Genomic DNA, 27,738 nt, shown 5'->3' with positions numbered 1-27,738 from the left:
GGTGACTAATCTAACAAAATTTATAAAATAAAAAGAAATAAAAAAAATCGGTGCCTAGGGTTTTAGTCAGAACCTTTTAGCATTCAGCCCAACCTGGACTCGGGCTTAAAGAATAGGATTGGGTGAGATCTGTCTGCACTCTGAAGCCCAAAGGACACTTTGTTCTTCTTCTTCTTCTTGTTTCTAAATTTTGCGTTCCCAGTCCTACTGACCTGTAGCCTCCACCTCCAGGTAAGAATCTCAGCTTTTGTCTTTCATCCTTTATCTGTTGCTGTTTGATTGTGTTGAGCAGATTTTGGTTGTACCAAGTTAGGATAAGCAAACACAAGAACGTTTGATTGTGTTTGATTGCCCTTCCTTATTTATTTATTGTTATTTAATACAGAACCCTCTTCTGGGTACCATTGATTCGATTGCAGTCTCACAAAGTATCTTCATTGATGTCTTTCGTTGATTAAATATTAAATAACATCAAGCTTTGTACTTTTTAGTTGGTTGATATGTAGGTTGAGAAATCCATGGATGACATGACAAGTTTGTATGCTTTTGAAGCAAAATTGTGTTGATTGGTTAATAATTATATGTAAATGCCTGGTTGTTGAACTCTCCAGGCTGGAAACTATAAACTAGCTCCTTAGAATTGACAGGAACAAGAAAATGGGTGAAAGTACACGTATGGAAAAGGGGTTTGCGAAGAGCAGCATTGGTCGGAAGATAAATGTCTATATTTGGGATATGGATGAAACTCTTATCCTGCTCAAGTCTTTGTTGAACGGAACATACGCAGAGGTTTTCAACGGTTCCAAGAATATACAAGAGGGTGTTGAAATCGGGAAGATGTGGGAGAAGCACATTCTTAGTTTGTGCGACGATCATTTCTTTTATGAACAGGTAAGTTTAGAACTTCATTTACAAATACTCATTCGTATGCATGTTCTTTATTTGAATTTGAATTTTTGCATGCTATGTAGATTGAGAACTGCAATAAACCCTCTCTCGATGCCTTGAGCCAATATGATGATGGGCAGAATCTTTCTGGTTATGATTTCGCCAAAGATGGATTTGGTACTCCACATGATGATGACAACAATAGGAAACTTGCTTATAGGCACCGAGTCATAGCCCATAGGTACAAACAGGTGTGTAAATGCAGGCATTTTGCAAAAAGAAATTTTCTTTTATTTACATTGTTATGCTTTTACTTGTCAGTTGGTGTATGCATTGGTAATTGTCTCAAACTCTTACAAACCATAGAGGCAGGCCTTTTGGTTTCAGGATTGCGGTTATTTGGAGTGCACTGTTCTAGCCATTGTTGAAAAACCCGCACACTAGACCTTGTTCTTTAATGTAACCAATGGCAATAGACTAAACTATCAAATATTAGAAAACTTAGAAACACACAAGAATTATATTGGTTCAGCAGAACTTATGCCTACGTCCAGTTGTGATTTCTCTATGTAGAGAAATCACCGCTCCTTTGATTAATAATAGAGATTACAGAACTTTTGCAAACCCTATAACTAATCTCAAAACTCTTGACTGTCTGGCTGTTTTCTTTTTCTCTTAAAAAATCAGCCTTGCCACACCCTATTTATAGACATAGGGTTGGCTTACATGTCCCAAAGCTGATTTAATTCCTGTATCTAAGTGGATTAGGAAATTACACTTATCCAAATCCAAATAGACTTCTAGAAATCCAAACCTAAATTGAATAAGGAAACTGAAATTCTTTCCTAATCCCTCTAGGACAAGAATCGGTATACCTCTAGGTTTCCTAAAACAATCCTAAACTAACTAGGACATATTTGACGAGCCAAAATCCTAACAATCTCCACCTTGGTGAGTCAAACCAAGTCTTGATCGTTGCACCCCAAAGTATCTTTGAACCTTCTTGAAGCAGCTCTGGAAATCTTCAAGAGTCTTCACCTTGGCAATCTTCTTCTTGCCTCATTGCACCTCAAGTGAGGAGGTGCTCCACTTTAATCAATCAACGAGATTGATCAAGTTCAAGCAATGCTTGAACTTCTTGGCCGGCACTATCTTTGTAAGGAAATATGCGGCAGTGTCATCCGTATGAACCTTTTCAATCCAAATTTCCTTAGATTCCACCCAATCTCTGATTCTGTGATACCTTGCTTCAATGTGCTTTGATCTTCTAGAAAAAACCTGATTCTTTGCCAAGTGAATGACACTTTAACTATAACACTTCAGCTTCACACAATCTTGAGTGATTCCCATTTGACTTACCAAGCCACTAAGCCAAATCGCTTCCTTTCCAGCTTCGGCCAATGCAATATACTCTGCCTCTGTGGTCGACAAAGCTGTAATTGGTTGCAATAGTGCCCTCCAACTGATTGGTCCTCCTGCACATGTAAACACATAACCAGAAGTTGACCTTCTCTTGTCCAAATCCCCTGCATAATCGGCATCCACATATCCTAACACCCCTGTACTTTCCTTTTGCCTCTCAAACATAATCCTTTGTCGCCAAGAACCCTTCAAATAACGCAAAATCCATTTTACTGCATCCCAATGTTGCTTTCTCGCATTAGCCATTTATCTAGAAACGACACTGATTGCTTGAGCTATATCGGGACGTGTGCATACCATTGCATACATGAGGCAGCCCACTGCATTAGCATAAGGCACATTCTTCATTACTTGTTGCTCTTCCTCGGACGTAGGACACTGTTGCCCACTTAATCTGAAGTGAGCTGCCAAAGGAGTCGAAACTACCTTTGCTTCTTGCATGTTGAACTTCTCAAGAACCTTCTGAATATACTTGGCTTGTGATATCCAGATCCTTCCAGCGGTCCTATCTCTCTGAATTTCCATGCCAAGAATCTTCTGTGCAGCACCTAGATCCTTCATGTCAAACTCCTCGCTCAACATCTTCTTCAAGTCTTGAATTCTAGACTTGTCTTGACAAGCAATTAGCATGTCATCCACATATAGCAATAGCAATATGATCATCCCATCTTGGAACACATGATAGTACACACAACAGTCATATAAACATCTTCTAAAATTGATTTTCAGCATGAATGAATCAAACCTCTTGTACCACTGTCTTGGAGACTGTTTCAGGCCATACAAGGACTTCCTTAGCTGACATACTAGGTTCTCTTTCCCATATTCAACAAACCCTTCTGGTTAAGCCATGAAAATCGTCTCCTCTAGATCCCCATGAAGAAATGCTGTCTTCACATCCATCTGCTCAATCTCCATGTCATGCTGAGCTGCCAATGCTAAAAGCAATCTGATAGAAGTATGCTTGACTACAGGTGAAAAGATCTCATCATAAACCACCCCTTCTTTCTGTGAGTACCCCTTAGCCATGAGCTTTGCTTTGAATCTCACGGCATCTTGTTCATGTAGTCCTTCCTTTTTCCTAAATACCCACTTGCATCCAACTAGCTTTCTGTCTTTGGGCTTAGGAACCAACTCCCAAACAGAGTTCTTGTGAAGAGACTCCATTTCTTCTGTCATAGCACTTATCCAACTATCTCGCTCATCACTAGCTATAGCTTCTCGATAAGTAGTCGGATCTCCTTGACTAATGTTAAGAGCATAATTAACTTCGTCTTGGTCAAACCCAAATCTGTTAGGCTTCTTCTTGTTCCGATTAGGTTTGTCTAGTGCTATGCATCTCTGGAATGCAGGTGGATTGTTGGTTGGAGTTCGAACCCTTTAGGATGTCTGGCGGATTAGAGTGCCTTGAATCTGCCCTGTTTCTTGCTCCACTTGATTCCTAAATGGTGAACGATGCTAATGCTCTTCTTCTTCCTCAAAACCATCAGATTCGGCCTCTTGCTCGATTTGCTCCACCTGAGCTTCTTCTTCATCTGAACTGATTAATGGAATCTTTGTTGCTTCAATTTCAGCATCGTCCGTCTTCTCCCTACTATTCTCGACTTTATTAAGAGGCATGGTTGTCTCATCAAAGACAACATCTCGACTGACAACCTTTTTCCTGTTGTTGAAATCCCAAAGCTTGAAACCTTTAACTCCTTTCTCAAAACCTAAGAATATGCAATGTGTAGACTTCGGTTTGAGCTTGGACCTTTCATCACTTGGAATATGTGCATAAGCACTACAGCCGAACACCCTGAGCTTGGAATAGTCCACCGGCTTCTCAGACCATACCTCTTCTGCACTCTTAAAACCGAGAACTGTAGATGGTGACCTGTTAATCAAATAACTTGCATGATTAACAGCTATCCTGCATGAAATCGCATGCTCCTTTCTCTCTCCATGAGAATTCGGTTCATCCTCTCAGCAGCTCCGTTTTGTTGAGGATTCTTCTTTACTGTGAAGTGCCTTATGATGCCTTCTTGCTTGCAGTAATCGGTGAACTCATTACTTGCATATTCACCTCCATTGTCACTTCTCAGGTACTTGATCTTTCTTCCAATTTGATTCTCGGTTTCTGTTTTCCATTCCTTGAACTTTGCAAAAACCTCGGATTTCTGCTTCATGAAATAAACCCAAACCTTCCTAGAAAAATCATCCATGAAAGTAACAAAATACCTAGCTCCACCATTTGATTTAGTTGGTGCAGGGCCCCAAACATCTGAGTAAATATAGCTGAGTTGCTCCTTGCGTCAATTATCTACACTACTACTTGCGAATGATACATTTCTTTGCTTTCCGAGAACACGGTATTCACAAAAGTCCAGTTTGCAAGATGACACGCCTTCCAAGAGGCCTTGCTTGTGTAATTCTTGCAACCCTTTCTGGCTTATGTGCCCGAGCCTATGATGCCAGAGTTCAGTCTTGTCTTCTACACTGATTTATAGAAACAGCTGCTCCTCCAACTATAGTGGTCCCAATTAACTTATACAACTTATTGGGTTGTAGGTCACCCTGCATTACCACTAGTGATCCTTTGGTTACCCTGAGTCTTCCTTTTTTAGACTTGTACTCATAACCGGCCTCATCTAAAGTACCCAAGGAAATCAAATTCTTTCTTAGTCTAGGGACATACCTGACGTTCCCCAAAGCTCGTATCATCCCATCGAACATTCTGATTCGAACAGTGTCGATTCCTCTTACAGGACATGAAGAATCATCCCCCATTAAGACTTCCCCGCTGCTGACTTCTTTGTAAGTATCGAACCATTCCCTTACTGCACACATATGAAAAGTGCATCCGGTATCCAAAATCCAATTGGTGAAAGCCTTGGAGCCTGATGTTACTGAAAGAAGCTCCCCGTCACTCTCATGCTCGGTGATTGCACTAGCTGAACCTGAGCTTCCTTCCATCTTGGCTTTCTTCTCTTTCCAAATCTTGCAATTCCTCTTCCAATGATCGGCTGAACCACATTCGAAGCAACCTTCCTTCTTTTCCTTTTTCTTCTTGGATTTTGACCTACCTCTATTGCCGATTTTCTCTTCCTTTGTCTTTTCCCGCCCCCTCTCCTTGCCTTTGGCATAAAGGCCTTGAGAGCTTTCAGTTATATCATCCAGTTTAGCATATGACTGAAGAGCTTGAATTACGTCTTCAAGCTTCAAGGACTTTTTTCCAAACATTAGAGTTGTTCGAAAGTGCTTGAAAGACAAAGGTAGAGACCTCAGCAAGATGATAGCCATATCATCATCTTTGTAAGTTTCTTCGACCTTCTGAAGATTAGCTATGTAATTCTGGAACCTGCATACATGATCTTCAATATCACCTCCTTCTTCTAGTCGAAGCCCGAATAGTTCATCCTTTAGAAAAAGTTTATTGGACACGGTTTTGCCCATATAAACATTCTCCAACTTTTCCCATGCTTCCTGGGCAGTCATCTTTTCGGTGATGTGTGACCGAACTGATCTTGTGAGATGAATCTCGATGGAACTCTTGGCTTTCTTGAGAACCTTAGTCCATGTTGCCTCTGTCATGTTTTCCGGCTTCTTACCATCGAGTGCATCATCCAAATCCTGTTGTATCAGTACGTTCTTCATCATCCTTTGCCAGTCCGTGAAGTCATCCTTGCCGTCAAAGGGCTTTAACGCAAGTCCTTGATCCGCATTCATCTTCCCTTTTGACATCGTAGAACACCTTGATCCTAGCTCTTGATACCAATTGTTGAAAAACCCGCACACTAGACCTTGTTCTTTAATGTAACCAACGGCAATAGACTAAACTAGCAAATATTAGAAAACTTAGAAACACACAAGAATTATACTGGTTCGGCAGAACTTATGCCTACGTCCAGTTGTGATTTCTCTAGGTAGAGAAATCACCGCTCCTTTGATTAATAATAGAGATTACAGAACTTTTGCAAACCCTATAACTAATCTCAAAACTCTTGGCTGTCTGGCTGTTTTCTTTTTCTCTTAAAAAATCAGCCTTGCCGCACCCTATTTATAGACATAGGGTTGGCTTACATGTCCCAAAGCTGATTTAATTCCTATATCTAAGTGGATTAGGAAATTACACTTATCCAAATCCAAATAGACTTCTAGAAATCCAAACCTAAATTGAATAAGGAAACTGAAATTCTTTCCTAATCCCTCTAGGACAAGAATCGGTATACCTCTAGGTTTCCTAAAACAATCCTAAACTAACTAGGACATATTTGACGAGCCAAAATCCTAACAGCCATTATAGAGATGCACTGGTTTCTTTGGTGCAAATCTGTTTTGGCACATGATCAGCTTGAGCAATATTTATTATTTTAATCTATCGTAGAATATGTAGTTGGTCAGAAATGCATTTAAATTTGCTAGGAACTGGCTCTAGGATGTGACAGAACTCCAAAAAGAGAAACAGTATCAGCATTACTCATAATGTACCCTGTATGCTGTAATAAGCTTCCAACTTCTTCTTTCTTAAAAAGTTCACTGTAAAATTTAAATAAAGAAAAATGCATGTTCCTTTCTTTGAAGATTCCTTGTCAAATGGGTGTATGGAAAATTTTGTATGATCTTATCTGTTACCTGTATCATCTTCATTCAAACACTCGAGGGATGAATGAATCAGATAATTAACTTAATCATGATGGCATTCTATAGTTGAATGTGACTAAGCTTGACTGCAGTCTTACAGAAGTTGGCTCTGCTTGGCTGGCTCCTGATGGATTGGCTATCTTGGGCTTATAAATAGCAATCTAAACTATTCTCTTATTAAGACATTTGATGTGGGAAAGTTATATTGAGCTTGCATCATACTGATTTGACATCTGATCTTATTATTCATTTGTTTGTAGAACTAATATTTTTCTGCTTAAGAAAGTTACATCCGCTTCTGTAAACTATTTTAGATGTTTTAACGTTAGACCTTTTTTTAGAAAAGCTCAAATGGTTTCTATTATTTCAGGGTTTGCGCAGTTTTCTTAATCAAGAGATGATAAAAGAATTGGATGAGTTGTATGATACGACTGATAAATATACAGATAGATGGCTCTCCTCAGGTATTTGCGAATGTGCTATCTATTGTTTTCTTTCTCTTCCGATCATTGTTCATCCTGCCTACACGCCTCTGGTTCAACTTCCTTCTCGTCCTAATGATGAGTTTGGCCTTTCTTCCAGTATTCTATATTGCAATACATAAATGCTTTTCCAAAATCAAGGGAAAGCTATCTGATTGCATAAAAACAGAATCATTGTTCTATTAAATGATACCTGCAAAACCACTTCTAAGCAAGATGAGATTAATATTAGGTAGGTTGGTCTAAGTTTCTACTGATAAATCCCGAGAAGACATGCAAAATATTTAGAATACTTTCTGCGAATGAAAATTTCAAATACAAACATTGTAAGGTTTATTACAAAGTCATCGTAATAGTTTACAACTCATTGCTCCCATTGCCATAGAACGTGAACACTTACAGTTATTCCACTTCAAGCCACAGTGATTGCACTGGCGCAAAATGCAAAATGAATTTACTGTGTTGAGGAATGTGTCTCCATTATGTCAGATAAGGTTTTTGAGTAATAAGTTTGTGGTATAGGAACCTGCATCTATGATCATCGGGATTGCTGAACAAATAAAGATCATAAACTGGCAAACTACTCAATACAGATTGTATGACCATATGTCTACCACCTCTTGACAAGAAAGCCCGCTTCAAACCATCCAATCTCTTCTCTACTCTTTCCCACCGAATCCCAAAAAGGAAAAGACCTCTGATTAACCCCAAAGGAACCCAAAAGTTTGCCAACCCACTTCACACACTAACCCAGCAGCCAACACTAAGCATTTCTCCTTGTTAATTTTCAAGCCAGACAATGCACAAAATGTCCAACACTGCGAACAAATTGCCCCAATTTTATTCCCCCTCTGCAAAAGAAAGAAATTGGTTTAGTCTGCAACTGGAAATGAGAAACTGCAATCCTTTCCCAATCCATATGTAGCCCTTCTACCGGTCCCCACTTCTTTACCCTAGCCATTAATCTACTCAAAATATTCTCTCGACTTAATGTGATATGATGGAAAGCATCTAAATATGAAAGAACAGATACCAATACTTTGATGGTTTACAAAAGTTGAGAGCATGTCACCCTTTTTTGTATGGAAGTAGCTATTGGAATGACCTTCCTGTGCCTATTAGATAGCAATTGCTTGGTAAACATTCTTTTTTATGATAGGTTGAGGATACAGAATATGGATATTCTACCATCACAAATAATATTGGCCTCGTTTGTCTCGAGGGTTGGAATGGAATGGATAACCTTCCAAATTCAGTTATATTGAAGGTAGAGGAGAAAGATTTTTCATGTTGAGGGGATTAGAAGGGGATTAGACATGAAGGAAACCTCTTCCTTCTAATCCTACCGTTTTGGGAGCGATTGGAATGGATAAGTTTTATTCATGAGTAATCCATCTTTTCCTCCAAGTTGGACACAATATTTTTCGTTTCTTCCTTCAGCATACCTTGGAAATAGTGGTTTGTCCATTGCAATCAACCCTTATCTTACTTTGCTTCCCTTCCTCTATATCCAATCCAACTCTCAGCACCCTCTGGTAATCTAAATAGCCAATTTGCTCTGTGTGATGTTAGAAATATAGTGTTTTAACTATGTTCTCTTTCATTCTTAAACATTGTCCAATAGTTGCTCAGTAATCATCTTCCTCCTATGCTAATGTAGCGCGTGTCTTCTTGGAGGAAGAGTGTTCTGCTCGGCACAATGAGTCATCTCTCGTGGCTTCTGATGGGATCAATGAATCTTCCGCTTCAAAGTATCAACATATTAATCTTTTAGTGACATCTGGATCATTAATCCCCAGCCTTGTAAAATGCTTGCTCTTTCAACTTAACAATATGATAACACATGAAAATGGTTAGTATTCCTCATCACTTTTATGATTACAAACTTTTTATTGTTGGCATTTGTGACCCTTGTTTTTCATTGTTTTCTGAATCCTTATCAATTTGGTAACACATGAAAATGGTTAGTAATCATTATCACTTTTATGTTTACGTTACTGACTTATACTGTAACCTGTGCATTCTGTGCTCTATTGTGCATTAGCAACACAATTGAGAGCTTCAAAGTACATTGATTTCGCACGTTTCATGCTACTCTGGCTCATTAATTAGAAAACTTAAAACTTAAATACCGAAGTTGTGTTAGAATATTAGACAGTCTGTGCTCTATTGTGCATTTATAACACATTAAGCACTTTCATTCCTATTTTTCATGTAAGCTAGATGTGTGAACTATTGTGTCACTGGAGGTCACAGTAACTTCTCTCTTTATTTTTTTATTCCATAATTATCCCTTAATCGTACCTAGTTACTTACTGGAAATGCAACCTCCCATAGTAGTCTGGTAAATCTCCACTTGTGTGGTGGCAGATACTTTTAAGACCGAATCCTACTTCAGTCTAACCAGCTTAAAAACATTTTGAACATGGATTCGTTCAATGTTTTTGGTTAAATATTTGGAAAGAGAATTTTAAGAAGCAACTGTTTTATTTTTAATTTTTGTTGATCGGAATCAGGATTCCAGGCAACCAACTTTTAGAGTTTAGCCCAAATACAACTATATGTGGCATGAAGAATTGTCAAAATACTTGGGACGTTCTAGCACCAGATCGCACCAACACTTACATACTATAGAACAGACTCAACTAAATTCTCTAGAAAGATGCAGTTGATATTCAATATTTTATAGTTAGTGTCGAGACTTGGTGCGATGGCAAGTGCCTTCGCCCATGAGCGGTAGGTCTCAGGTTCGAGACTTGGGAACAGCCTCCTCATAAATGGGGGTAAGGCTAGTCGACATTCACCTCTCCCAGACCCTGCGTAAAGCGGGAGCCTTATGCACTGGGTACGACCTTTAGTGTCGAGTATCAGCATAATGCCCAGTAGTGCAGTTAAACTTTTTGGAAATTCATTTGGAAAACTTGATTTGAAGTAATGAATATGCAACAAACTCCTCACTGTTACAAAGATTATTATATTTTGGTTTTGTCTTGGATTCCGATGACTGCCGAATAGATTGTTTGATGCATTTGGGGGCGGATATAACATGTTATTCATAAGTTGTGAGGACAGATACTGACGAATCTATAATTTTTGTGAAGTATATAGTTCCTGGGAAGTGGGAAAACTACAATGCTTTGAGCAGATCAAATCGCGTTTTAACAGCCCAAATGCCCGCTTCTGCGTAATTGGGGATGGATGGGAGGAGTGTGAAGCAGCACAAGCAATGCGATGGCCATTTGTTAAGATTGATATGCAACCAGACAGCGCTCACAGGTTTCCGGGCCTCACGTCCAAGACACTCGGATTCTACTTTTCTGTTGTATATGGGAGTTCCGACGATGAAGATGAGAAAGAGTAGAACTCACAGGATTCGCAAGATGTTATATCTACCTGTACATAAAACCAGACCACCATTGTGGAATCATGGCTTAAAAAAAATTGTATCAATCTACTCGGTTAGGTGAAGAAAAACTCCTCAGAAGCCAAATTGACTATTAGTTTTTGTAATATTTTATGATGTGATAAAAGTCACCAAGAAATGTATGGTCGCGTACCCTTGGATTTGATATCAAAGGTGGAGCATAGATGAATTTGCTTTTAATGTTTTAATCCAATCTATTGATGCACAAAACCGGAGGGGTCTTGGAACAACGTAAATCCGACCGTTAATCTGCAAGAAAGTAAATAACACAAGATGTATCGTGGTTCACCCCAAGGTTTGGGTTACGTCCACACTGATTGTATTTCTCTGATTGTATGTATGGATTTCAAGGGTGAGGGGAGTCCCCTAGAGAAGGAGAGAGTTTGAGAGAGCCTCTGTGTATGTGAGAGGGTAGTGAGGGTGAGAGCTTGAAGGGGTGAGGAGGCTTAGGGTTTGTAAGGGTGAGGAGTCCATTTTATAGAATAAGGGCTCTTCCCTTTTTACATATTTGTCGCTTCTAAATACATAAATGCTGGGCTAGAGTTGATGCACAAAACCGGAGAGGTCTTGGAACAACGTAAATTCGACTGTGAATCTGCAAGAAAGTAAATAACACAAGATGTATCGTGGTTCACCCCAAGGTTTGGGTTACGTCCACACTTATTGTATTTCTCTGACTGTATGTATAGATTACAAGGGTGAGGGGGAGTCCCCCAGAGAAGGAGAGAGTTTGAGAGACCCTCTGTGTATGTGAGAGGGTAGTGAGGGTGAGAGCTTGAGGGGGTGAGGAGGCTTGTGAGGCTTAGGGTTTGTAAGGGTGAGGAAGCCCTTTTATAGAATAAGGGCTCCTCCCCTTTTTACATATTTGCCCATTTCTTTATTACATAATTACATTTGAGTCCCCCGAGTATTTATACGGATGCCCTAAGTATGGTACAAACAGTAGTCCCCCAAGTCTTCAGTCAAGAGAGTCTTTTGGCTGGAGACTTGAAATTCAGTCCATGTGTGGGCCGAAGTAACTAAATGTTGTCTTGAACCGATACTCGATATGAGGCGGTGCTCAATATGAAATAATGCTCAACTTGAAGTAGCACATGTTGCGAGACTGCTCTGCTTGTGGCTTATGTTACCTTGGTTGAGGTTCGGCTTATGGTGTTGATGGTGAGGGAGTCCCTTTTATAGAATAAGGGCTCGCTCCTCAATACATAAATGATGGGCTAGAATTAATGCTCTCTAATGATGGTGAGGGAGTCCCTTTTATAGAATAAGGGCTCGCTCTTCAGTACATAAATAATGGGTTAGGAGTGATGCTCGCGGCGAGGAAGTTGCTCAGCAGGCGGCGATGCTCTCTAATGATGGTGAGGGAGTCCCTTTTATAAAATAAAGGCTCGCTCCTCAGTACATGAATAATGGGTGCTCTCTAATGAAAGTGATGGAATCCCTTTTATAGAATAAGGGTTCGCTCCTCAGTACATAAATAATGGGCTAAGTCCCCCAAATATTTTTCATGAGGCCCAGTTGAGGCCCAATATATGGTGTATAGTGTAGTCCCTCAAGTCTTCGATCAATAGAGTCTGTTGGTTGGAGACTTCAAATTGAATCCATGTATGGGCCGAAGTGTGGTTGTTCAGAGGCAGTATTTGTATACCCTGCACTGAAGCTTTGTAGGTGAAGCTTTGCAAGTGAAGCTTTGAAACTGGAGCTCTATAAATGAAGCTTTTGAAGCTAGAGCTCTGTAAATGAAGCTTTTGAAGCTAGAGCTTTTGTAAATGAAGCTTTCGAAGCTAAAGCTCTATAAATGATGCTTTTGAAGCTAAAACTTTTGTAAATGAAGGTCTTGAAACTAGAGCTCTGTAAATGAAGCTTTTGAAGCTAGAGTTTTTGTAAATGAAGCTTTCGAAGCTAGAGCTCTGTAAATGAAGCTTTTGAAGTTGATTGACATGAGTGATGCTCATGAATGTTTATGTTGATTGACATGAGTGATGCTCATGGATGTTGACATGAGTGATGCTCATGAATGTTTATGTATGATTGATATAAGTAATGCTCATGAATGTTTATGTATGATTGACATGAGTAATGCTTATGTATAATTTGAAGTATTAGGCGTACTTTTGATCACCTGGTTGGTGGTAATAGCAGTAGGCTGCCGAATAATTTTTTGTAGTACTGGGCGTACTTTTGGTCACCTCGTTGGTGATAATAGTGGCAGGTTGCCGAATAATTTTGAAAGTACTAGACGTAATTTTGATCACCTGATTGGTGATAATAGAGAGCCTGGCTCTTTTGGGCATATGGGCCTTCGCCCTCCCCATTGCAGCCCATTATTTTGGGCTTGCCCTTTTTTTTTTTTTTAATTATTTTTTATGATTACCCTCTGATGGAGTTTATACAGATGTTTCCGAAAAATAAGAAAAATAAATTACATCATTCAAAGCAAAGGTTTCGACAATTGCAGATCGTTGGTGCGTACTGGGTTGTTGCAGATCTTTTTCCATGTGTGTATTCCAGTGGCTTTTTTCAGAAAAGTAGGAACATGGATGATGAAAGTTTTCTTTTTCAAAAGTTGATGGCATCTTCTGATTTGCCTTTTCCCCACCCGTTTTTTCGTGGAAGTTCATTCACAAACATGTGCAGCCTGGTCATGATTTCTCTTTATCCTCCTCCTTTTTCTTTTTTCTTACTTTTGCTTTTCTCTTTTTTTTTCTGCTTTACACGGCGAGCAGCTCCCGCGCTTGGATCTGCAAGCTAGTGGCGATGAACCCAGACAAATCTTTGGTGAGTCACGACTCGCTCCAATGCTGGCCCGCTTTCACCTTGATAATGATGATGATGATGATGCCCACCCCCTTCGAGTTGGGTTTGACTGGTTACTGCCGTTGAGGCTGAGGTGAATAGGAGAAAAGTAATCTCAGTCCCTAGGGTCAAGACATTACTGGAAGAGGGCTACACCTGCATCCATGCCTCTATCTTCCCTGCCTCTGACTTGCCAGCAGCTTGGCGTTGCTCGGCCTTCAATTTATCATTCTCTTTCGAAAGGCTTTCACAGTTAGCCTTGAGATTATTGTAGTTGGCTTGCAGCACCTCATAATCCTTCTCAAGGTGTTTTGTCTTCCACCTCGCCCGACGATTCTGGAACCATATCGCAACCTGCCGAGGCTGCAAGCCAAGGTCCTTTGTCAGCATGACTTTCCTCTCTGGTTCCATCTTGTTTTCCACATCAAAGCTTTTTTTGAGAAACTGGACTTGATCAGTGGTTAGCCGTCTCTTCTTCCCAGGTTGATGGAGATACTCACCCAAGTCATCTTCCCTGTTATCTTCGTGCTCATACTGGTGGAACAATGACTTATTCGATCCCCTTCCTCCGCGTACATCTTCGAAACTCACCATCGATCTTGAACCCAGAAAATGAGCAGAAGAAGAAGTTGATGACCTAGAAAGGAACAGAGAATCAAGAGGCTCAGAACTCCTATGGTTCTGAAGCAAAGCACTGAGGACGAACGAATTTCGACCGTCGTTGACCCTCCCGCCGGCCATGTTTACAGTCAACACTCCGACCAGGATACAGAAAATTGGAAATCGAACTTCCTTCATTGTCCTTCACTCCATCAACCAAATCAGTAGAAGGCCTCTCCTCGACGGATGACCCAACCCTAGGTCCAGCGCCAAACTCTTGCTGCTTCTCTCTCAAATCATCATCAACAGCGTAGCAAAGGACATCATCGCAGAAGCTCCTCCAGATCCACAAAACACTGAGCTCCGGTCTCGGCCTCCTCGAGTGGTGGACTCGAACAGAACCCAGCCGATTTCTGATTGGTCCCTGCTGGTCGAAGCAATTGTGGGTGCGATTCCAAACGAAGTTCAAGTTGGAAATGGAAGCACAGCCGGTGCTTCCTATCTCTCCTCCGACTCTTCCAATTGCAAGTTCGCTGTTTCTTCTTCTTCCTCTGGTTCTTTTGAACGATGTCTGAATGTGAATGACTGGTGGGTATTATTGGGTGACTCTATATCTATATAGATAGAGGGAGTTTTTCTGTACAGGGGATTGAGAACAACACCTGGAGTCTAGAGAGAGAGAGTCAAAAGGGGGTTGTGTAATGGAGGGGAAGATTGCGGAAGATTTGAGAGAAAGAAAAATGGGTTTTTGGAAGGTTTTTTTTTTTTTTTTTTTTTTTTGTAAACTGTATAGAGTCTGCGAAGGTTTTCTAGAAAAGCCCAAAGAGGGAGGTTTTGGGTTTTTGCAGATTCACGGTGGAGTGTGGTGAGGTCTCACGGTGATGAGATGGAAAAATGAAAAAGAACCGATATAGTTTTTTGTGTCGTTTCCCATAGACGGCGCCAAATGTTGATGCACAAAACTGGAGGGGTCTTGGAACAACGTAAATCCGACCATGAATCTGCAAGAAAGTAAATAACACAAGATGTATCGTGGTTCATCCTAAGGTTTGGGTTACGTCCACACTGATTGTATTTCTCTGACTGTATGTATGGATTACAAGGGTGAGGGGGAGTCCCCCAGAGAAGGAGATAGTTTGAGATAGCCTCTTTGTATGTGAGAGGGTAGTGAGGGTGAGAGCTTGAGGGGGTGAGGAGGCTTGTGAGGCTTAGGGTTTGTAAGGGTGAGGATGCCCTTTTATAGAATAAGGGTTCCTCCATTTTTTACATATTTGCCCATTTCTTTATTACATAATTACATTTGAGTCCTCCGAGTATTTATACGGAGGCCCTAAGTATGGTACAAACACAATCATTGATATCAAATCAAATGTTGGGTGGTCATGAGATCAAGAGAACAGGACTCTGATCATATGACTTGGTCACCACAAATTTTGTAGATTTCTTTTGAGTGAAAGAAAGCAATTATTTTATTTTGATATATACTGATAAAGTGGGACGAAAATTGAGTTTCAGTAGGTAAACATTACGATTTTTTAGTTTCAATGTGATCAAAATCGAGTTCTATGAGACGTTGCTGAAAAATAAGCTTCTAAAATAAGTTGATAATTAATGATACGAAGTAATCCTATAAAATAAGATCGCATTGATATGGCTTGTGTATATCATTCATGATTAAACAACCATCTAAACATCCTTATGATTTGCAACAAGTCATTACATTTAATTCCTTTTACAAATGATAGGATTATCTACATTTATTTATTCTAAACTAAGGCGAGTTTTCAAACATGAGACTTCAAGTGTAAGGACAAATACTCTTAATCAACTAAGTTATAGTCACTTAGTACTACAGCTGGTGGTATTCCTTTTGTGGATGGCGAATTCGATACCAAATTAGGTTACTCATTGTGTGGTTTAGCCGAACTCCCCTTTCCCTTAGAGTAAAAATATCGATGTACTAAAAAATAAATAAATAAAAATCTATTGAGCTACAAGCACTTGCCAGGTTGTTACATTTTATAAAATTAATTAGAGAATGATCCCCGATTTTTTCTTCGTGATGCCTTTATGGTAATTCTCCGTCTTGCAAGGTTTGCTTATCGAGAGTATTATCTTCCTTGTTAATTGTGAGCTCGTTTGAAAGTGTTTTAAAATGACTGAAATCGCTTTTGTTAAAAATGTTTTTTGGACCGATCCTTAGTAAAAGTGTAAGTAAATCCTAGAAAAACACTTAAGTGCTTCTTGGAAGTAGCACATAACTAATGCTTCTTCTCTTGGAACCCAAAAACATTTATCTAAAAAACGTTTTCAATCATTTTAAAATTACTTCCAAACCAGCTATATATATGGAACCTCTACGATTGATGAATTGTGTTGTATATATATTTTAAGAAAGAGGATCCTCATCAGATCCTTCAATCACATCCGTTCATCATACATCATGCGACCAGTTTTTATCAGGTACTGTTTATATTCAATTTTAAATAAAAAAAAATGACAATAATTTATAACTGCACGATGTACGATGAACGGATGTGATTGGAAGATCTTCAAGATTCTCATAAAGAGAATCCGACGAGGATCCTCCTGGATATTTTAATAAACTTCCGTTTAATCTAAAAACAAAAATAAAACAAAAAGTCAATGAACGATAAGTTTAATACAAAAAATGAAGAAAGAGAAACAAGAACACTAATAGCAGTATTTGGGGATTCAACTAGCAGGCCAGCCAAGCATACTCCTTGTGAGAAACGAAACCTTGTACACTTGTGCATCGATGTGCATCATGCATGATGTCTTGTAAAGGTCAAAATCGTCCTTTTCCAAAAATCAACGTCATCAACTTCATTGGCATATTTTAATTTCAATTAATAGACCTTGACCTTCTGAGCAGATGTACAAGGAGACACACTTCTCCCTTTTAAATTTCAACCCTTCTTTGTATCTTTTAAATATAGTAAGAAAATATACAAAATATCCATACCAATCCAATTCAGTCCAATCCTTTTGATTTTATCCCATTTGTTCTTCTCACGGATAAAATCTTTATTCATAACTTGAAACTTGTAATCGACATGACAATAGAATAAAAATTTCATGTCACAAATAGATATTTTAAAAGGAAAATTAATGAAAAGGGTTTTAAAATTTTGAGTTTGAATGATAAAGACAAAATAAAGGGTAAAGTGAATAGTACAATGATTGATTTTTTAGTGTAAAAATATGGTTTTTTGTTAAAGTCAACAGTACCGAAAGTATTTGTTAAAGTTCCCTATTTTAAAAGCACTTTCAGACAACCACTTATTACTACAGTCTAGTGGTATTCTTTTTCACTTGTAAGTGAAATGTCCGAGGTTTGATTCTTGCCAAAAGTAAATTTTAACCACTATATTACAAGCAGGTTTAGCCAATTTCTCGATATCCTTTAATAGTAATAATATCGTTTGAACCAAAAAAAAAAAACAAAGATTTTTAAACACGTGTCCAATCTTTGGAGAGACAAGGTTTGGAACTTTCGCATCTCTTCAAACTCACCTATACTTGACGAGAGGCCAATAGGGTGGCTCACAGATTGGCAAGAGTGGATTGTCTGTTGAACAAGTGATGTAGTTTAAAGAACCTCCAGATATAATTATTGATCTTTTGGTTTAAGATAGTACTGTTATGTAATTTTAGTGTAGGACATTCTTTTTCTCTTCAATCAAATTAACATTTTTAATAAAAAATTTAACGAGACCTAAATATACGTATCATGTCAACCATATCAATGAATATCGTGCTTTTCTTAAAAAAAAAAAAAAAAGATATTGAATTAAGGAAACGGAAAAGCGTGAAGTTTGTAAATTACATTAAGAAAAGAAATAGGAAATAAAATAAAAGAAAGTTCTAAGCAAATGGTTCCCCTGTTTTATATGGGATAGAATAACAGAGAGAGCCCATGGAATCAAACAGATATTCAAAACTTGCCAATTACTGTGTTTTCTTGCCAAGCACTCTCCAAAGTCTCCCCCCAAACCATTAGCCATGGGTGCCAAACCCAAGCTCAAGGAAGAACCACCATCCCCGGCCCTTGTAGAAACAGTTGAAGAAATCATGAAGCTCTACAAGTCGCTGCCACCGAGGCCCTCCATTGAAGAGGTCGAAGCAGCCTTGTCCGTCCTCGAAACAGTGGCCAACGAGGAGCAAGCGAAGCTCGAGGAGATATCGAAGCTAGAGAAACCGAAAGACGTTCCCCAAGAACTCTTCGATGTGTTGCAGAAGTCGAAGAAGACCGTGGTTTTGTTTCAGAGCCACGAGCAGAGGAAGGAGGCTTCTTATGTGGTTGAGACTGACAAGTTGTTTCACACCTTTGATGATCTTATCCAGAGAGCTTCCGGGTTGGTTTCGGGTGATGTTCCGAGTCAGAATCATGTTGATTTCAGTGACCCGGTTGAGAAAGTTGGGAGGGAAGCTGTGATCCGTGATCAAAGTTTGGTGAAGAAGAAGAAGATGGGATATGAAGAAGATGAGAAAGATGGCTTTAAGGGTTTGGTGAGCAGTGCTTCCACTCTTTCTTCAGGTCAGCCTCTTAATTTTTCAATTTTATTTCAGAATTTTTTGGTCATCAGAGGATTATGTCGATTAGGAACTCAAAGCGTACTAAATCTGCTAAGGTTATCTGATCTTCGTGTTGTATTAGTTAGCCATAAAGTGTGATTAGTTTAAAACCTGTTAATCAATAAGATGTTCATGTTTTAATCAACCTCTAATCATCAAGATTTTATGTTAGTATTTTCTTCTTCTGTTTTCTAAGTTTCGGTCCTATGAGAAGGCTTGATTGTAGCAACGGTCGTTGAGCTTTACCCCGAGTTTAGTTTTGGTCCCTGAACTCGTATATTAGTTGTTAGGGTTCTCCAGCATAACCCTGTGTTACTCCGTTGCTCATTTTCACTAACTCGGTCTATTTTTTCAATCAAGAGATTGTTTAGCTATCTCCCAACTGTTACTGCAGAAAGTTGTGGAACTTAAAGTAGCTATCTGATATTTCTTCAAATGTTTTGATGTCGCTATAGGTGTCGTGGACTCTGGAAAGTTAAGCCTAATGAAGGTGGCAGCTGTGATTGAAAACACCGCTAAAAGTGGGGAAGTAGTTCTTGATCTTGGAGGAAAGTTAGTAGATCAAATGGAGTGGCTTCCTGTATCCCTTGGGAAGTTATCAGATGTAACCGAATTGAACTTGTCTGAAAACCGAATCATGGCTCTTCCGCCCACGATCGGTGGCCTTAAAGCCTTGACAAAGCTTGACATTCACTCGAACCAGCTGGTAAACCTTCCAGAGTCATTTGGTGAGTTGAGCAATCTCACTGATCTTGACCTCCATGCAAACATGTTGAAATCTCTGCCGGCCTCTTTCGGGAACTTGATTAACCTCCTTAACCTCGATTTGAGTTCAAACAAGTTCACCCATTTGCCCGATGTAATTGGGAAATTGGCCAGTTTAAAGCTACTGAATGTTGAAACAAATGAGCTTCAGGAATTGCCTTACACAATTGGATCCTGCACATCAATTGTTGAGCTACATTTGGATTTCAACGAGCTAAGAGCTCTTCCGGAGGCAGTTGGAAAGATCGAAAGCTTAGAGGTTCTTACACTTCACTATAACAGAATCAAAGCGTTGCCAACAACAATTGGTAATCTTAACAACCTCAAGGAGCTTGACATTAGCTTCAACGAACTCGAATCCATACCCGAAAACTTGTGCTTTGCAGTGAACCTCAAGAAGCTGAATGTGGCAAACAACTTTGCAGACATGAGAGCCTTGCCGCGGTCAATTGGTAATCTTGAGTTGCTTGAAGAGTTGGATATCAGTGATGATCAGATCAGAACTTTACCGAACTCTTTCAAAATGTTGTCGAAACTGAGAATTTTTCGCGCCGATGAGACACCTATGGAAGTTCCACCAAGAGAAGTGATAAAACTGGGTGCCCAGGTAACGCTATATAAGAAACTTTCAATTAGTTTTGTATATATTATCTTGAGAATGAATCTCATAATGACGGAAGGACTGATCGTGCATGAACTTATAAGTAAGTTGGGCTACTTCTCATGTTTCCAATTAGTTTTATGGTGTAACCCAACTTACTTCATGATATCATAGCAGGTTGTCTCGTAGGGGCCCAACAGCAACACGTGCTCCATTTCACCCGGTTTCTAATTCATTTTATGGTGGAACGTCAATTTTTTTCATATTCTTTTGAAGTAATAAACGCTCTTTCAATTTTTTTGTTCATCACCAGGCTGTTGTGAAGTACATGGCAGATCTTGAGGCCAAGAGAGAGAGTGCTGCTTTTCAAGCATTGAAGCAGAAGAATAAGAAGGGATTTTGGTTCTGGTTTTGCTCAAAACTTTGCTCCATTGGTGGTAATTCTGCCAACAACTAGCAAGTAATTATTTGAATTTTTTTTATTTGAAAATGATAACCACACACTATTTTTCTTCTATTAAATATTTTTGTTTATTTTTAATATCGGATTGAATAAATCAAATAGAAACAACAAATAACATTAAACAGAAATGTGCAGAAGAAAAAAAAAATAGTGTGTGGATATTATTTCGTTCTCTTACATTTCCTTGCCTTTGAAAAAATTGTGCCACAAGTCTCTATTGTACATATTTAATTCAGTCCAAAAAACTTCAATTTTTGAGCTACTCTTATTCGTGCAAATATGGATCTATCTATCTACAGTTTTTTGTTTTGTTAGGAGAGGTGTTGTATTAAAATACCATGACGAGAGACTTTGAATGCGATCTCTAAGTAGGTTTATGCGGTAGTATTGGCTTTTTGTGGGAAGATAATGTGATCCAACTTATTTATGAAAAGGGTGGTGCTATCTACACACTTACTTCTACCTCTCACACACATCTTTCAACATAAAATGAATTGAAGAAAATCAATTAACAAAATTTTTAACAAAGGTGTTTGAGAAGTAAAAATAGGTGTGAACCAAAAACCTATTAATAGATAAGAACACATTCCAACTAACTCCCAAAAAAATATAAATTTGAATCAATATAACTAGTAACTAATCCTAACATCAGCAACAGCCAATTTTATTACGAGATAGCTCGTGATGTTCATATCAATTTCTTATGTGCCTGGCCATCTAACATTGGATAGACCTCATACAATAATTGTCCTAACTTTACCGCATCTTATGTTACGTTTATTCTGAAACAATCACAAAATCTTTCTTGGCCCTTATGGAAATACATAGTTGGCTTTTACTATAGTAAACAACTCTTTAAAAACGTCATTTTGTTTGAGGGAACTGTTATTAGCACTCCAAAAATCTCATTCGACAGTTCTCACAAGTGTATTTGTCTTTCTAATCATAAAAAATTTAGAATACCAAATAAATTTTTTAAAATGCTAATAACTATTTTCTTATTTGAAAATATATTCTAATACGGGGCTCAGTCAATTCTGCGTGAGCAGTAAGCTGCTTATGTTTTACTTTTTGTTATTCGACCAAGAATGCTTCAAACAAAGTGTGTTTATTTATTAGAGGTCTCTATTTATTATTCTTCAAATCAGATAAATATATGGAAATGTGGAGTATATTGATTAGACAGACAGTTACATTCCTTGGAATCCGGATCCTCTTTGCGAGGATTCCGAAAATTGGTAAATTGTGTCCGTTTATTGTACATCATGTGATTAGAAATTATTTTAAATTTTTTATTTAAAATTGAACACAAACAGTACCTGACTAAAACTGATTTCACGATATACAATGAACAGATACGATTTACGAATAATTGGAATTCTCACAAAAAAATTCTGAAGAGGATCATGTTGGCATTCGATGTGCGTTATCTAGACGAAAAACTGAAAGCAGGGAAGATTACTTGGATCATCTTTTGTTGCTTTGACTACCACATTCAGAAACCATTCATTGCTTGAAATGTCTTCCTATTAGACCCCAAATATTGACTTGTTTTGTTCCCTTTCCTTTAAATTACACCAAAAAAAAGTAGTCAAAACTTGATTCAAAAGAACGGAAGAGGATTCTCTCCTGAGCTCAGGATGGGGATCTTCCTGATCACGAAATCCGGGCTGTTCAAATTTAATCCAACGGTTGCAATTATTATAATTTTTAGAAGGGCTCCCTGTTTAAAGTCATTAGATTAAATTTGAACGGCTCGGATTTCGTGGTCAGGAGGATCCCCATCCTGAGCTTAGGAAAGGATCCTCTTCCCAAAAGAACCATTTCACCCCTTGAGTCGTACTGCCCTCTATAGTGGTTTTTTATGACCAACGATAGATTTTGTTAGATTAGATGTTAGATTAGCTACCAATAGGATTTAAACCCACGCCGTCATGTAAAGACGTAACATTTTTCCACTACTGTAGTAAATGACCACTTGCCTTTAGTGGTTCTCTTTGTTCATGATTTGAGGAACCGCTAGACCTCATTATTGATTTCTTCTTCTTGAAGAGTGTACTGGTACTTTGGTGGTTGTTTCAATCTTTTGTTGTTTTGCTTCCATGATTTGGCTTGTTCTTTTAAGCAATAAAATTCCTTACTATTTCAATTAAAAAAAAAATAAAACCATATTACCATTCTTTGAGACCATTGGCTTGTTCCTTCATAATCCAAACACTGTTTCTTTTGCCAAAAAATGAACCAAAAATCGTAGAGAGACTCACAAGACCTGACTTTCAATTGTTCTTTTTTAGCAAAGCAACGTTGGAGAATAGTTTAAAACCCCAATGCTTTTTGGGTTCAAGTGTTGAAGGCTCGATACTTCCCAAATTCTGATTTCATGAAGGCGTCAAGGGGCTCGCGTCCTTCCTGGGCTTGGAGTAGCCTATTAGAAGGTAGAAAAATTATTGAAAGGGGGGCGAAATGGCAGATTGGAAATGGGCAGTGTGTTAAAATATCGAGTGACAATTGGCTCCCCACGCCTGTTACTTCTTGTCCGAAACCAACTACGATCATTGTGGGGCCAATTCCCACAATGGTGGCGTCTCTAATTGACTCTACTTCCCTCCCTTGGAGATTGAATGAAATTAAGCATTTTGTTTCTCAGGATGATGCTTGTTTGATTAAGTCTATCCCATTGTATGGTCATTTGGAGGAGGACAAGATATTCTGGCCTTGGACTAAAGATGGGAATTATTCAGTAAAAAGTGGTTATAATTGGATGAAATCCCACTCTTTTTCGTCGAGTCGAGTATTGAAGCATTCATCTCATCAAATTGATAACAAGGTTTGGAAATTGATATGGAACATCAGAGCGGTACCAAAGGTGAACAATTTTCTGTGGAGAGCGACAACAAATGCCATACCTACAAAGCTTTCTCTTTTTTTTGTCGTAAGGTTGCCTCAAACCTTCATTGTCCCCTTTGTAAGAAGTTTGAGGAATCTATCGAACACATCATGCTTTTATGCCCTTGGGTGATGTGTGTTTGGTTTGGCTCTCTATTAAACTACAAGCCTAATCCTCAACTAGTTACAACTTTGGATTCGTGGTTCTTATGTATGGTACAAAGCCTTTCATTGTCAAGGTCTCGCTTTTCTAATTTTCTCAGTCTAACAGCAATAATTGTTTGGGAAATTTGGAAAGAGATATGTCATGCTCTCTTCAATGGCCTGGATCCTTCCCCTTCTTGAGTTTTGTAGAAAAGCTCTTTTCGTTTTGGTGAGATTTACTCTTGTTTTGTTACACCCACCCTCCTTGCAGGAGAGGATGTAATTCCCTTTACATGGTCCCCTCCTTGTGATCCTTTTGTTAAGATTAACGTGGATGGGGCTTGGAATAAGCGAAGACTGTATAGGGCTATGGGGATCATTATTTGAAATCATCTGGGCTCTCTTATTGGTGGGGAGGTGTTTACTTTGCAGCGTGCTTTTCCTAAAGCAATGGAGATTGAGGCGGCTTTTGCAGGTTTATCTTTGGGAAAAGAGTTAAGGATTAAGAATGTGATCATTGAAAGTGACTCTACGGAAGTTGTGGACTGCATAACAAAAAAGAGTGTTAGTGGTATGTGGAAAGTTTTCTATATGGTATCTGAGATTTGGAGGCTTCAGTTGTTTTCTCAATGCTGTCAGTTGGCGATGGGTTTCAAGGAAGACAAATAGAGCAGCTCATAAGGTTGTAGCTTTGGCTTTGTCGAGGGTGAGAAACTACAGATGGTTCTTGTTCTTGTTCTTGTTCTTGTTCACAACCCCTTCCCTCGTTGGTTCTTGTTCTTTCTTGAGATGGGCTTCCTTGCCCCACTTGTAACTAGGTTTTTTTTCTTTCTGGATGGCTGTTTGGGCCCAAAATACTAGTGTAGGCCAAGTTAGAAGTTATTCTTGGCCTGACAATATGTTTCTAGAATCATCGCGAATTTGAGTTATTATGGGCCGCTTGGTTAAGTTCGGCCAAGTCCTAGTATGAGGCGGATTAATGAGGCAAGTTGAATCCTAGTATAACAAGAAGTCTCAATAGGATGAGGATGCTGAGATTTGAGAGGTGAATGTGGCCGAATAAAGAGGTTGGTTCAAAGCCCTAATGGAGGCAGGATTGGCCGAGACCTGGTTGGATTAGGTTAAGAAATCCTAATCCGAGTATAGTTCTGGGTCGACCATGATAAGATTGGCTGCTATAAATAAGAAGGGATTGCATCATTCTAAGCCCCTTCAATTCAACACACAAACTGCCATGCGCAAACTCTTGCTTTATACGAAACCTCTCAACAACTTTGAGATTTTTATTTTCTTTTTCGCCAACACACCTTCAGTTTGGATAAACAGCACTGTGAAGGCAACCGGCGAACACATTCAGTTTGGATAAACAACACTATTGCCATAGAATCAACCGACCGCAAAGCACCTTCAGTTTGGATAAACAACACTGCATCGAGGCTGACTGGTTATCTATCCAAGTCTCGGTTGAGAAGGATTTTCGAATCCTTATTGGCAGAAGTTATCTCACTAGCCTTTTCGGCGAAGTGAGGTGTTACAGATTACTAGGCTTAGCGCATTGAACGCCGAGGTGTTTTATGATTGGATATTCACAAGTAAGTTTTAGAGTTCGGTATTCTGATGGTCGAATCTCATTCACCATCAAGATATACATCTCATTTGAGTACTTGTGTCCATATAGTTTGGTGCCAGTTCGGCGTGCTTATACTTTTACGAATATAATCACCGTGGCAGAACCCGGCCCCGACAATTAGTGAGCTTCGGATAACTAGTAGCCTCGTCTTCAGGTTCTAGAACCCAAAAGTCAAGACGTGTTCCTTCCTCGACCGTAGTGGCAAGATCAAAAAGTCAGCAGGGCACTCAATACAACATCAACTCATTTTACTCACCGACCGACTTAGGTGGTCGAGTTGGCACGCCCCGCACATAACCGAAAGACGTAGTTAGCTCATTAGTTACTCGGCATGCGCGCCACATAGGCTTGGTAGTTTTTAGGGTCAAGAATGGCTTATCACCATCCTTTTGTGCTTTTTTAGGCTTGATTGTGATTTCCTGTTTTTTCTAAGAGTTTAAATGTATTAACTCCTTGAACATGGGATATCATCATTCGTGTTTAGTTCTGTTTCTTGGAGCACTTGCTCTATTTAATACAATGACCTATTTCTAACCCAAAAAAAAACTTGCAATACCTCCAAACCTATCACAACAGTGTCACCTTTACTGACCAGGGTGTCAAAGTCCTGATACTTCTCTCTCGAAGGATCAACAGTTGGAATTTGCATGTCAATTTTTATCTAAACTCTAGATGGGTGCTTTAAAAGAATTCCAAGGCAAGTTTCGAATCCTTTTCCATGAGTTTGATTATTTTAGACTATAATTTAAACTTGCGATATGCTATTATCAAACCCCATAAGTGTCAAATATTTTATAGTTATGAGCAGTTGAATTGTACCCGAATATAGAAGGTTCATCCCCATATCTGATGACGGGAACTGCTTAATCTCAATGGTTGGCCCAACGATCCTCTTGGACTTTTGAATTGACGGGTTCCACATAGCAATATTGTTGTAGTCATCATTGTGAATGAAAACGGGACCATTAATAGAGTAATTCAACATGTAAATATTTGACCTTTCAAGGGATGCTCAATTTTCATGGTTGTCCTAAACACTATGTTGTCGTCAAGGCAATGAGAAGAAATTTGATGGAGGAGCCGGGGTGTCGTACGAATTGAGTAAAATGGTGATTGGATAAATGGTTTTGATGGAGTGTTGTAGATGAGCTTTGAAGCGATGGTTGTGGATGATGGTGTTGGCGTGAGTCAATGATTCGATGTATTTATTGCAGGATTGTAATTTCCTTATTCTGAGGGATTCCTTGTATGCCTAGTCAACTTGTACTTGTATATATATTGAGCCTTTTTGAGAGAAGAACACACATTTAAATATAACCTTTATTCTTTACTATCAATTTTATCTTGGCATTAGAATAGGTTTATGCTTGTATTTTCCCGAAAAAGTCCTAACCCTACCGCCGAAAAATCCTACCATCGCATGTTGTTTTTAGGCGACATCGAAACCCTAATCACCATGATCACTGTCCACTACACTAATGGATGATGATAGGAAACCTGGAGAAATGATTCTCGTCTTGAATCAAGCCTCGACAATTCCAAGTGAATCAACAAACATCAACACTTGCCATTTGGGTTCAAGTTGAATGACTCAAACTTCAAGATTTGGTCAAAGATGATGGAAGTACACGTTGTAGTGTTGGGAAAACTTGGCTATTTCACTGGGCATATTCTCAAGCTTGGAGAGACCTCATCTCCCACGACGTCATGCATGCCCACTATGCCTCCAATGCCAAACGCTTTGATTCATCTGCCAGCAAAAGCCAGACACGTGCACTATTTACATCGAAAAACCAAAGCGCATTGACTTCCTTTTTGTGCAAGGAGTTGAGAGACTATTGACATTCTACGGGACTGAGTACTTTGGGTAAAGAGGAAAACTAGATCACTACACACTTGCAAAAAAAGAAAAAAAAAACTCTAAATTATTTTAAGAGAAAGATTGACCGATTGTGACAATTATATACCAAGAAAAGCCCTTGAAGGAAGAGTAGGGGACTTGTTAATGCAGGGTCATTTTAGACCTATTAAAATAATATATGGTTTGTTTTTAGGCACAATAGATAGGCTTGGAAAGTCCACTAAGGATGAGATGATCAAGATATTAGGTTTGCAAGCCAACCTAAGAAATCCAGATGACAGAACACCACCACGAGAACGAAAGATGACTTGCCATCAATGACCTCTGATAGCCATGATCGTCTACGAACAAGAAGAGACGATGACAAAATTTAAGGTACTTTCTGATCATTCAAGCCAATTGGCAGACTTGATAACTTTCTGGTACAAAGTTTCAAAGATAGGTTTATCTAGATGTCAACTCCCAACCACGATTGGCCCTCAATAGGAAAAAAAAGGTCTATGAACAAACATAAATGTTGTCTAGCCTAGCACTTAGGTAAAGTGCTTTTCCAC

General features: G+C 39.0%; 3 protein-coding genes across 5 annotated transcripts; 2 read left to right on the top strand and 1 right to left on the bottom strand.

Moving 5' to 3' along the window:
• The first annotated feature begins 83 nt into the window (after positions 1-83).
• On the top strand, positions 84-10,991 carry LOC103436881 (eyes absent homolog). 3 transcript variants are annotated; one of them, XM_008375335.4, is made up of 6 exons: positions 84-231; positions 612-891; positions 972-1,139; positions 7,304-7,397; positions 9,076-9,267; positions 10,517-10,991. In XM_008375335.4, the coding sequence occupies exons 2-6, from the start codon at positions 658-660 to the stop codon at positions 10,774-10,776; spliced, it is 948 nt and encodes a 315-aa protein (XP_008373557.3). In that variant the 5' UTR covers positions 84-231; positions 612-657; the 3' UTR covers positions 10,777-10,991. The 3 variants fall into 3 exon arrangements, with proteins under 3 accessions (XP_008373557.3, XP_008373558.3, XP_070679493.1); XM_008375336.4 differs by having other exon boundaries at positions 94-231; positions 10,524-10,991; XM_070823392.1 differs by having other exon boundaries at positions 204-231; positions 507-891.
• Positions 10,992-13,084: 2,093 nt separating this feature from the next.
• LOC103409488 (homeobox-leucine zipper protein HAT5-like) lies at positions 13,085-15,015 on the bottom strand. Its single transcript, XM_008348307.3, has one exon. It carries the CDS (start codon positions 14,431-14,433, stop codon positions 13,786-13,788), a length of 648 nt encoding a protein of 215 aa, XP_008346529.2. The 5' UTR covers positions 14,434-15,015; the 3' UTR covers positions 13,085-13,785.
• A 3,110-nt stretch (positions 15,016-18,125) lies between these two features.
• LOC103436877 (plant intracellular Ras-group-related LRR protein 5-like) lies at positions 18,126-20,925 on the top strand. Its single transcript, XM_008375331.4, has 3 exons — positions 18,126-18,796; positions 19,290-20,206; positions 20,514-20,925. Exons 1-3 carry the CDS (start codon positions 18,262-18,264, stop codon positions 20,655-20,657), a joined length of 1,596 nt encoding a protein of 531 aa, XP_008373553.3. The 5' UTR covers positions 18,126-18,261; the 3' UTR covers positions 20,658-20,925.
• Positions 20,926-27,738: the final 6,813 nt, after the last annotated feature.

The sequence above is a fragment of the Malus domestica genome, chromosome 06 (assembly GCF_042453785.1).
Source record: "Malus domestica chromosome 06, GDT2T_hap1".
Classification (NCBI taxonomy): Eukaryota; Viridiplantae; Streptophyta; class Magnoliopsida; order Rosales; family Rosaceae; genus Malus; species Malus domestica.
Note: the sequence above shows the minus strand (reverse complement) of the source record. Positions and strands in the feature narration are given on the sequence as shown.